Source organism: Macaca mulatta, chromosome 15, assembly GCF_049350105.2.
Source record: "Macaca mulatta isolate MMU2019108-1 chromosome 15, T2T-MMU8v2.0, whole genome shotgun sequence".
Classification (NCBI taxonomy): Eukaryota; Metazoa; Chordata; class Mammalia; order Primates; family Cercopithecidae; genus Macaca; species Macaca mulatta.
Genome location: NC_133420.1, coordinates 121,825,178 through 121,837,733, shown reverse-complemented (window position 1 = coordinate 121,837,733; position 12,556 = coordinate 121,825,178). Strand labels below are relative to the sequence as shown.

The 12,556-nt window shown below is 39.5% G+C and overlaps 1 protein-coding gene across 4 annotated transcripts in view; it reads left to right on the top strand.

The window, feature by feature from the left end:
• AUH (AU RNA binding methylglutaconyl-CoA hydratase) overlaps positions 1–11,150 on the top strand; it is a 146,467-nt gene extending 135,317 nt beyond the window's left edge. For 3 of the 4 annotated variants that reach the window (XM_015118076.3, XM_015118073.3, XM_015118074.3), the window contains 4 exons: positions 4,015–4,202; positions 7,654–7,704; positions 8,858–8,905; positions 10,539–11,150. In XM_015118076.3, the coding sequence (XP_014973562.3) occupies positions 4,015–4,202; positions 7,654–7,704; positions 8,858–8,905; positions 10,539–10,616 (365 nt within the window). In that variant the 3' untranslated portion in view covers positions 10,617–11,150. 4 annotated transcript variants of the gene reach the window in all.
• The last annotated feature ends 1,406 nt before the right edge of the window (positions 11,151–12,556 follow it).

Sequence of the window (12,556 nt, the reverse complement as noted above, 5' to 3'; positions counted from 1 at the left end):
TATCATTTTTATAAAATTTGAAATCATGAATTTTGTATGCCTGAGGGGTGGAGGGGACAGTTTACTTTCAGTTCCGCACATGTAAAAATATATATAATTCAGGCCATCAGTCTTAGATTTCTGCAAACCGAGATAATTTCTTGCCAAACAAATGTTCCACAAGTTAAAATTTCAGTGGGAATGAGTGAATGAAATCATGTATTTGTGTAATCATTTAAGAACGTCCCTTTCAAGAAGTGGTGTCGGGAATACTTTATACCCTATGCAAAAATTAACACAAAACTGATCAAAGACCGTAGCATAAGAACTAAAAGTATACAACTCTTAGAAGAAAGCATAAAGAAAAAGCTTTATAACATTGGATTTGGCAATCATTTCTTGGATATGACACTGGTAACACAGGCAACAAGAGAAAAAAAGAGGTAAATTGGACCAAAATTAAAAGACTTTTATGCATCAGACACTATCAACAGAGTGAAAAGGCAACCCATGGGATGGGAGAAAATATTTGCAAGTCTGTATCTGATAAAGGATTAATATCCAGAATGTATAAAGAACTCCTATAACTCAACAAATGAAACAACTCAAGACGCAAATTAAAAATAGGCAAAGAACTTTAAATAGACATTTCTCCAAAGACGATATATGGATGGCCAATAAGCACATGAAAACTTGCTGTTTGTCACTAGTCATTAGGGAAAAGCATCACTACTCACAATGAAATTGTTACCAAAACACCAGGGGTTTGGTCTAGATCTCCTGCTCACCGCACCGAAAGCCCATCACTGTCACGACAAGTACTGCCAAGGAAGAAGGCTTTAATTGGATGCTGCTGCTGAGATGGAAGCTCAGCCTCAAATGCATCTCCCTAACCCACTAAAACCAGGGTTTTTTATAGCAGGGAAGAAATGTAACAATGTGTAAGAAAACAAGAACTAGGGAGGGGCAGGGAGTCATCTGGTGTGGTGATCTGCTGAGTTTGGTTCTTTGATACTTTTCTTTGAAAGGCCTGAAGGTCCTTCTCTGGGGAAGAAACTCAAAACAGATACAAGTTTCAAGCTTTAACAGCAGAAGGGTCAATTTCTTTGTTTATCCAAAAAGAACTGTCTATGGGACTATTGGGCAGGTTTCAAAATGCTACTGCTCACCCATTAGGATGGCTACTATAAAAAAAAAAATAGTAAGTGTTGGTGAGGGTGTAGAGAAATTGGAATTCTTGTTCTCTATTGGTAGGAATGCAAAATGGTTTGGTGACCATGGAAAACATTATGGTGATTTCTCAAAAAATTAAACTAGAATTACTGTATGATCCAGCAGTCCCAGTCTGTGTATATTGAAAGCAGAATTGAAAGCAGGGTCTTGAAGAGGTATTTGTGTATCCATGTTCACAGCAGCATTATTCACAATAGCCAAAAGGTAAAGCAACCCAGCAATCCTTCCAGGGATGAATGGGTAAGCAAAGTGTGGTATATATGTACAAAGGAATGTTATTCAGCCTTAAAAAGGAATGGATTTCTGACACATGCTGCCACAGAGGTGAATCTGAGGACATTATGCTTAGTGAACAGCTGAATCACAAAAAGACAAATACTGAATGATTCCATTTATATGAGGCAATAAAGTAGATGGCTTGTGATGTCATCCGAAAAGGTCAAGTCCTGGATGCAGTGTTAGAGGGTGAGCCACGCTGAGGGTTTTCGCCTGGTTCCTGTGATGCATCGGTTTCAGTGAGTCAGAAAGGTAGCTCTCTTCTGCACCATACCTCTAGCCTCCATGGCAGGCCCGCCAGCCATCTGTTGTGTTGTGCATCCAGCTTAGGAAACAAAGCATCCAGCTGTCTGCACCTCAGCTTAAGGGACTGGGTCTTTTTCATAGTGTTAGTTACCACCTACATGACCGTTACTCTGTTAAGTTTCTGCAAAAATCCTCATACCTCAGAATCATACTATAAATGGAACAATATGATGAACGAGTGTGAGCTTCAGGGACTTGGAAAATGTTTATGTTGAATAAAAAGTGTGACATTAACAATGTGGGTCACATTTGTTAATTTTGACCAGTCTACATTAAACTTTTCATAGAACAAGAAAAAGAACCATTTCCTAATACGCTTATCATGAATAATATATATTCGTTAAGTTCTTCAGTCTCATCAAAATTCTCGTCAGCTCCACGAGTAAATATAGTTATCTGAGTTATATTTATATCTGTGTTCTAATCAGCTGCCATTGGAAGCACCATAAATAGCTTGTCTTTTCCCTGCAGCTTATACCATAAGTTCTCAGGCCTATCTTTACTACACTGAGCAACATCATTGTCGAAAGTTAAATTTAAATTTGTCAATGCTTCATTGTCTTCAGACACATATTTTCTTCTGTATCGAGTAAGCACCTGTATAAACTCACCATCTCTAACTACTTGGGCAGCTTAAACATGTAATAACTGCATTTTGCAGTGACATTATTGTATTTGTTTGAAAACAATCTGTATTGAAAATATGAGTCCTTTTGCAATTCATTCAGGGTTTCTTTTTCTAAATGTTACCTGTTTTCTAAATATTAGTTATGGTTCTTAATATGGTTTGCTTAATAATGGCATCTTAAGCTCTGTTCTGCCAGCTGAGGCATACTTTATTAAACGTGTGCCTTCTTGTGGTCTTTCATTTTTTTTCCACTTTTCATAGAGATGTGAACAAGAAATGATTTTGCTTTCCTTTAAAGGAAAAGTACTGGAGTAACGCTTTCTGGAGCATTGCAGTAATGGAGGGTGGTGGACACTGGCACATGAAAAAATGTTGTGTCTAAAAGGCACAGCTGCAGTTGATACAGGTGGAAGTTGGTTTTTTAGATAAAATCGCTCATCTAGTTTTAAATGTTGCTAACTAATGCAGAAAGAAAAGTTTTGAATTTTGTAGGCCAAGTGAAGTCCAGTGAGTGAGCTTGTGTAGATGGCGGGCATCAGTTTGCTTTTCCTGCTCTGCAAGGGGGCAGTCCGCTGCTCCTCTGCTTCCTGGCACAGCCGTTGATAGGTGAGATTTAGGTGAACACTGATGTTGAAGCTGTTTTCATATTCTTCTTGGTAGACATTGAGGCTAGACCTGTGTTACCTGCTTTTGCCCAGCTTTGTGTTTAATGAGATCCCGTCCTCATCACTGGAAGATGCTGTAGTGAATACTTACATGGATCTAGTGAGTTAGGCCATCTTCAGCAAAATAGGCATCTTTTGCGGCAGAACTGTTTTGACCTAGGTTTACCCTAAATCCTACTAATATACCCACTGTGTTCCCTTGGAGTTGAAGAGTTAATCAACTCCTGAAGTCCCTAAAGTGGTAAGTGGCAACGTCAAAACTAAATGCATGGCTTCTGACTCCACACACAGTGGATTTTCCTCACCAACTGGAAAAGGGTGTGTTTATGTGAGAGAGCATCTCTGAGAGAAGAGCTAACAGAGATGACCAGAACTTGCACTGAGAAAAAAACTACCAGCAGGACAAAGCCTGTTTTCATGAGTCATTGTCTGGTTTTATTTCTAAATTAAAATTTGTTTACAGTGTATTTACCATAAAGGATTCTTTAAAAAAAAAAAAATGAGTTGAATGTCTCACAATGTGTTAAGATTTATTTAAGCTGAAAGAAGAATGCCAAGCTTGGTGGAACTCTGCCTTTCTAGTCAGTGGACTTACTGGCTGGCACTGCCTGTCCACTGCTGTTCACCTGATGGTTACTGACGTGGTGATGACTGTGGATTGGACTCAGAGTATGTTAGAGAGGTTGCAGGTGATAGTGCCAAAATCACTTAATAAGGATGTAAGGTTCTCAAGTCCTTTTTTGGTGTTACTAGTTTTATAAGGGAATTAAGAAATTAGATTCTGTTCGGAAGTAGTTTTCCAGCTACTAATTTTAATATATAAACTTCTGGCCCTGGTTTATTTTTATAAATGAAGATACGAAACACTGAAGTGTTGAAACTAACAGGTATCAAATCATTGCCTTTTCTCTCTCCTTCACCCCTCAGGGGGAACACAGCGATTGCCGCGCGCCATTGGAATGTCCCTGGCCAAGGAGCTCATATTCTCTGCGCGAGTCCTCGATGGCCAAGAAGCCAAAGCAGTGGGCTTAATCAGCCACGTTCTGGAACAGAACCAGGAGGGAGATGCTGCCTACAGAAAGGCCCTGGACCTGGCCAGAGAGTTTTTACCTCAGGTATTTCTCATTAGAGTTTATTTTTTCTCATTTTAGGAAACTTTACAACACTTTGACTAAAACAGCAGTCATCTTGCCTACTGAAGAAGTCCCTGGCTTGCTTCCGAGTAAAGGGGTGCATGGGCTGTGTAAAACTAGAGCGGTTACACGAGATAAACACTACGATCCTGTGGAATTCCGATGAGGCTTTAAAGATGCTCCAAGGGTCTTCTCGTAGCCACACTTTGATGAAATATCCCTTGACAACATTTGTCACGTGTGCACAACTTCCTAGCCAGGTGTTTTAATGTGCTCACCAGCTGAACGCTCTAACGGAAGCCGTAGCCATGGAGAGAAAGAGTGATAGGGCTGGCTGTCCCACTGGGCCACCCCAAGTCAAAATACATTGAAATATGCTGTTTTCTAGTAAGATACCATAGTCTGTTGTGCCACAGTGGACTTTCATTGCAGTGGCTTCACTTGAAAAGTGAAGAGCCTGCTTGAAAAGCAGTAGTTGTTTGTCTTTGTGTGTGTGTGTGCTTATGGTGGTGTAGGCATCGTTTTCACTCTGTTGTGCTTGCCCACAAGTACACTTTCAAAATCTAGAACACAACGCGTATGGCTGACTCCAGAGTGGTATCAGTGGCCGTGCGCTGACAGTCCTCTTTTAAGCTTTTTGTCACCCATTCAGATATATTTTTCAAATACGCCTTTGGTCTGAAATCACAAGATTAAAGGGCTTTAAATTGAGAGAAAGGGTCTTCTTTTGTGGTGTAAGTAGTAGTGATCTTTCTTTATTCCTGTGGAATTTGAAGTTTTATAACCCCCTAACCATTTCTGGAGTCAAAATAGTTTTTCTCTCTAACTCAGGGTTGCTTGACTCAAACAGAATTCATAACCTTTTTGTGTGCTGTGGATCTTTTTGGGAATGCCATGAGATTCCAAATTCATGCATTTGAATCTTTTAAAAAATGCATGAATGTTCACATTTGTTCAGAGTCTTGCATCCAGTTTCAGAAAGTATTCTTGGCACTCAGCACAGGAGCCTTTGCTGACAAACCAGGCCCCACTCTGCTGGTATGCACCTGCTGAATCAGTTTTTAAAACCACACTGCCTGGCATTGATGCTCTGATCCTTCTTAATTAACTTAGGAGCTCTTAGCTCTTTTAGGGAAGGACCGTTACATAATTTATTCCCCATATAAGGTAATGCAGAGCCATACATTCAGTAGATGCTCAATGTGTATTTGTTGGATTGATAGAAAGCAAATAAAAAAAGATTTTTGCCTTAAAAAGAAAAGATTCTCACTACAAACTTATTTATTCTCCCCAGATATAGAGAAATCTCTACCTAAAGAGAAATTAAAGGTACAAGTATCAGGAGAGTAATAATTTGACTGAATATTGGTGTTATAACTTAGCTTGGCTTAAAACTTTATGACCAAAACGTATCTCAGTTGAAAGAAAGGGGTGTGTTTAAGAAAGGTTATGGCGGAATTCCAGTTCTGATGATCTGCAGAGCCTGCTCCTGGCCTCTTGACATGGACGTTCAGTTCTCTGCTTCAGAGCTCCCTATAGGCAGCTTATTATCCCCTTAGGGCCTGACTTGCTCTCTCTCCCATGATGCTCCTGTGACCACCATGCAGCAAATGCCACCACCATCCACACACCGCCCCGCCTGAGAACGTGAGCAGCGTCCTCCCCTCTGCTCCCTCCTTCCACTCCCAGTGTGTCGAGCCGCATCCCACTGTGTGGTCACCCAGCCGTCATCACAGTCCCCGCGCATGTGCCTTTGTCACCTTTCATTTGAAGGACACTCCTTCAGAATGTTGATTGTTAAAATTAATTTTCCTCCAGGTCAAATGTATAAGCAGATGTGGAGTTACTTCAGAAAATATGTGACTGCAAAATTATGTGCACAAGTTACCAAATGAAGTTTGAGTGGAATCATCTTTATTTTTATGTTTGTTACTTTGTTGCCAAATGATTAGTCCTCCAGGTAACTGAAAGCTTCTGTAAAATTAGTATTTCTAGGTGATACCTGTATTATATATTACTTCCATTTATCTGAGAAAAAAAGGCTTGTAAAGGAGAAAAGGCATTGGTTTTATGTTTTAAAGGGGGAAACATTAAATCAAGCACTGTCTCTAATAGCATTTTGAATTTTCCTGTTTTTCTCATGGTTTTCTAAACCTTACTTCCCAAAGTGTGGTCTGTGGACCAGCAGCCTGGGCATCTCCTGGCAGCTTGTTAGACGTGCAGAATGTCAGGCCCATCTCAGACCCACTGAGTCCACATCTGCATTTCCACAAGAAGGATGGGGATTTGTGTGCATCTCTAGGAGTTTGACAAGCACCTTTTCTTGGTCAGTTGACGATGAAAATGGAAAAATTAGAGGAGCACACCGTTTAATGAAATGGATTGATTATGATGAAAAAAAATGGTATTGGTGTCTACCACACAGGCAAATCACAATGGGAAGAATTATCAATAAGATACTTGTCTACCAAGTATATCCTTGGAAATTGTGGCCTTTGAAAAAGATTTGTAAACATGATTTGGAAGAAAATTTAGATAGGTCAAATTTAATAATAGAAACTCCTTGATAGGAAAACATGTCTTTTCATGCGTTCATCCATGTCACCATCCAGGAGTCCTTTCCTGTGCTTGTTGTTTAGAGACTACCTTGTGTTTTAATTCAAAAGAGCATTCAGTTCAAAATATAGCATTGGATGCACATTCATCACCCATAAACAGTATTTAGGACTTTAAAATGTGGTCAAATAATGAAATTCCATCTGAGGTAGGATAGCTTGGTAAGAGTTTGGCTTCTGCAAGTCACAGGTAACATTTTCCTTCTCACAGCAGATACCCAGTTCGTTCCTCAGTGACTCTCCTACATCCTGAAAGACTTATGTAGACTTCAATTTTATTTGTGCTGTGGGAGCACTGCTTAGAGGACACTCTTGATTAATCCACCATCATTACTATTAGTTATCAAGGCTAACGGAGGAAAGATAGAGAGCCAGTGTCTGAAAGAGATGATATCAGAACCCTACCTTAATCAATAGCAACAGCCTCATCTCCAGCCCAAGCTTCTGTGAAAACCCCTAACTGGTACGGTACTGAGGCGAAGACCTTACCTCCTTTTCCTTCCTCTACTTAACTTCTAGGAAGTGTTGCTGAAGAACAGCAAGCTCACAGCTGGACACGCACTACCTGCTCACCTTTAAGGATCCGGAGTTTGCAGCATAACAGAACATTGTGGAATCTAAATAATGTGCTGATGCAATTGTTGCAGTTGCTCTTTAATTACAGCCTTGCAAGGCTCAGAAAATTTTCCGTCTAGTGTCTGACAGCCATTGCTGGCTGTGCCATGGATCCAGTGGTGGGAATTCTGAATTTTACTGAGATACACAACATAATTTGCATAAATAATAATTAAAGTCTCTTTCTTTAATTTGAATTTTAGGGACCTGTTGCAATGAGAGTGGCAAAATTAGCAATTAATCAAGGGATGGAGGTAGGTTCCTTAATGCTTGAGTTTGTTTTGGAAATGGAGAGTGGAGATTTAATTTAAATGAACCATGTTTAGACTTCCACGTTTTTTTTTAAGTTCTAAAATATGGTTGTTTAAATGCTACTATTACTGAAAGCTACTGAAGTTCCTTGCAGCTACGTCATTTATTTCATTCTTACGGTTATTGCTAATTCAGTATCATAAGCACAGAATTCAGTAATTTTATCAGTGCCCTGAAGCTTATGACATGCTCATTACTTTTGCCGTCGAGTTAGTAGACAGATTTATTGGCTAATAGTTGATAGAAAACCAGAGGGACAGGGCATTCTGTGTATTTTTAGCATCGGTATTATATTACGTAAAACATTCCAAGGAGAACTCCTAGCTCTCTCTACCTTTGCTTCTCAGTGTGCCTTCTGCAGGGAGGCCCACGCAATGCAAGGTGAATCCATTGTATGTCCTGCGGGTACCCCAGGGAGATGACTCCAAAAGAGTGGAGGTCCCAGGCCAGGGAGGAGGAGATGGTGCACATACCCATTTATTGGACTTTTCATGGCAGTTGTTAAATTTTGGTTAAATTATGGGTATTTTGAAGAAAAGTGCTTCCTTCTTGCAGACTGAGTAACCTCCATATCTTCCTGGGCTGTATAGCAGTAAAAAGAGATGGACTTTATTAGCAGTAAATACAGTTTCATAAATTTGCAAAAGTATTTGGTTTATTTAAATATTTACATAATGGTAGCAATACTAATAGCAAATATCTTATATAGCCCTTACTATGTACTAAGCATCGTGAGTGTGTGTGTGTGTGTGTGTGTGTGTGTGTTGCGATATAAAGGCCTCACCTGGATTAACTCATTTAATCCTCACAATTCTCGCATTGGGTGAGCATTATAATTAGCCCCTGTTCAGACATGCCTCTTTGAAGCACAGAGAGGTTAAATAACTTCCCCAAGTAACTCAGCTCCCAAGTGACGGAGTCCGGATGAACCCAGGAAGCCTGGTTCTGAGTCTCATGTTGGTCACACTCTGTCTGCTGAACTGTATCACAGGATTGGGGGCTTTGGGGGTAGGGTTATTCAGTTTGAATTTCTGTTGACTGTACCATATTTTACAAAGTTATTTCTGCTGAAATGGATTATGTTTTTATTCTCAGGTCGATTTAGTAACAGGGTTAGCCATAGAAGAAGCTTGTTATGCTCAGGTATGTAATACAATCACAGATTCAATGAGGATGACCCTTACAAATTGTATTTACCTTTTGTATAATTCAAATGAATTTTACTGAGCAAGATTACCCTTGTGCCCATTCCAAAATCATACAAATGGGTTGAAATTAGTTGTTTTTGCTATTTGTTACCAGCTGTTATGACTGATTCTGTTCCACAGGAATGTCTCTTGTCTATATAATCTGGAAAACTCTTAGAGGAACTCAGTCAGTCCTGGGTGTGCAGGAGCTGTCTCTCTAGGCTTATGCTTTCTTTTGCGCGTATGGCTCTGGTCTCCCACTCCAGTGTAGAGAGGTAGAGGAGAGTGGTGGCGAGCGTGTGCCGGCCCACGCAACCTGGGATGAGACTCCTTGGCTTTTCCTGAACTTCTGAGCCTTCTCTCCTGCCCACTGAAAGTTCACTAATGAAATTATCGTTTTATATTTTACACAACCGGCACTTTTCATCTGTAAGTTTTGCATTTGTGGATTCAACCAAGTATAAATTGAAAATATTCAGGGGGAAAAAAAGCATGATTGCATCTGTACTGAACATGTACTGACTTTTTTCCTTATCATTATTCCCTAAACAACGTAACAACTGTGTACATGCCATTTATATTATATTAGGTATTATAAATAATCTAGAGATGATTTAAAGTATACAGGAGGATGTGCATAGGTAATATGATATACCATTTTATTAATATATAAGGGACTGGAGTATCTGCAGATTTGGGCATCTGCAGGAGGTCCTGTAACCAGTCCCCTGCAGATACTGAGGGATGAATGCATACAAATTAGTAGGTCTCCCAGTAGAAGAAAAAAATGTTCTCCCTTTTTCATCTTTCTCTGAAAGACAGAACTTTGTTTTAGGGCATTTGAAATAGCAAAAAAGTTTTGTTCTACCTTTCCTGAGAGTTGGAAACTGCATGAGCTCTCATTTAAGGGAGCAGTATCTAGAGTGTGACTCTGTGCCCAGCCTGTATATATAAATCGCCACCTGTCATTGATGAGTACATGCCATGAGGAAAGTGAACTGCACGTCTTAGAAATAGACTCAGAGCCCAAAGAAAAATTTTAAAAGCACATTTGGCCATAAATTACAACTTAACTAAATGTAAAAACCAGAAATTATACAAGGTATTCTTCAGACCACAATGGAATTAAACTAGAAATCAATAAAAGAAAGATTGCTAGAAAAGCCCAAAATATTGGGTGATTAAACAACACCTTTCTAAATAATGTTGTATGTCAAAAATGTCTTGAGGAATTATGAAATATTTTGAATTAAATTAAAATGAAAATACAACTTCTCAAAGTTTGTGGGATATATTGAAATCAGTGCTTAGATAGAAATAGCATTAGATGCATATATTAGAGAAAAGATCTAAATCAATCATAACCTTCCACCTTGTTAGGAAACTAGAAAAAGAAGAGCCAAATGAGGTAGAGAACTACTTGGAGTAAGGAGGATGAGTTTGGTTACATAATAAGGAGAATTGTTCAAGTGACTGATAGATTTTAAAATTTTAGAATGTGGTTTTAAGTAGTTTTCTTAGATAGTGCTTGATAAACTTTTACAGCTGTTTTAACATTTTTGACATATTTAATATTTTGTTTTTCTTAGACCATTCCAACGAAAGACAGACTTGAAGGTCTTCTTGCTTTTAAAGAGAAAAGGCCCCCTCGCTATAAAGGAGAATAAAAGGAAGAGAAATTCTTAAGATGCCAATGTACTAAATGTACTTCTGGAAGTGTCTTTCGGGTCCACTGTATGCCTCAGCACATGGAATCTCAATGACCAAAGTGAAGAGCAAATTATTCATATAGTGTAGTAAGCATCTGGAATGGACCCATCCGTGTACTTCATTCAAATGTGTAAATGTCATATTCATTCAGATTTGTAAAGCTAGTAGTGTATATTGTCAGAAACAGAATCAAAGTTAGATATACATTTTTAAATATTTACTGCATATGCGGCTTTCTGTTCTTAATTTTTTTAATGTGAATAATTTATATATTGCACATTCTAGGGAATAATATTGATTGTATGTCTACTGTGCTGCATTAAGAAAATAAAATTTCTATATACCAAAAATGTGAAGTTATACCAAATAAAGTTTCTAAGTAATTAATGCATACGAACAGATACATATACATATATCTAAACCTGAAAAATGAACTGATAGATATTCTGAGTGAAAACTACCTAATACAAATAAAATCAGTGAAAAGAAAACATGGGAATTTTTCTCTTACCCCATTCTTTTTGAATTGACTAAATCATTGCATGCTGGACTTTAGAAGAAACAGCCCTATCATTGCTGCTTCTGTCAGGCAACCTCTTTACAGCATCGGTCCCGTAATACGGTATCGAAGGTGAAGAATTAATCCAAAGACTGAAGCCAAAGAACCGAAGTGGACAGGAGACCTGGTGAAGTGGGACTTGCAGGACCTCCGCCCAGCAAGTGGCTTGGCCACCGGGCCTAGGAAAGGTGATGTTTACACACAAAGGAGGAAAGAAAGTGGGGCAGCCAGGATTGGAGCATGGAAATGGCTTGGGGTCATGGATTAAAGTGGAGACCGTTCTTTGCTTCCTTACCCTCAGCTATTTGCATCCAATTTCTGTAAGGGAAAGAGGTGAACTTAAAACAACCCTTTGTCCTAACAAACCCCTGCCTTCCTACCCAGGCCAGGCTAAGAAGCCGTAAACAGAGGGGCCTCCAGGTTGCGTGCCTGAGTAGCCGTACCTGGGAAGTAGGCATTGGTAGGTGTGTGGGACATCGGAAACTGGAGAATTCGCTGTGGAAAAAGGAAGCAGAACATTCTGATGCCCTTAAATAATTTGAGATAGCTCTACTTTACATTCATTTTACCAAACCACACTGCCTTTCTAGTTGGCGCCAGGTCTGAGTCTGGTCATGCTGGAGACGACGTCCCTGGGAGTGCCCCTTGCCCGCTGAACACTGCAGCAAGCTTCACTGTGGTGCAGCCCAGCTGTGTCCTTAAGGTGTCCTCCTTTCACATTTCCGTATATCAGATAAACACCCATTTTACTGCAGATTTACATCCTCATCATGACGACTTCATTGCTGTTTGAAAGCATGTAGGCTTCATTTTTTAAATTCTGAAACTTACATTTTTTAACTTGGGAATTTGAACTCAACCTCAATTCTGAAATTCTTCTAGGAGGCCAATGTGGACTGGCCATCTGCTGATGTCTGTCCTGACAAAGGTAGGCAGTGTCTTCACTAATGTCTGGACACTAAGGTGAGTGCTGTTTTCTTTACCACCTTAGGTGCTGAGGCTCTGTGGATTTATGACAATTGCTCAGCTGATCATCATACTATAAAGAGGGCTTATTAAAATTCATGTTTGGCTCTCTCTGTGGTGGTCGTGTTGGGCGGCAGGCATGCTTGTGTACTGATAAACTTGCTGAGCGGTTCGTTTTATGCATGATAATTTGCACCTAAAATGCTGGTGGTGGTTTTCATAGCCCTTTAAAGGTTGCAGGGCCAGTTTGTCCTCTCCATGACATGCTAAGTACCACTTTCTCTTTGAGCAGGAAATAATTATGTTATTAGGAAAAAATTATTCAGAGTGTGCTAAGTCGTTTCTCTTAACTTGGATTCATAGTCTAGTCTA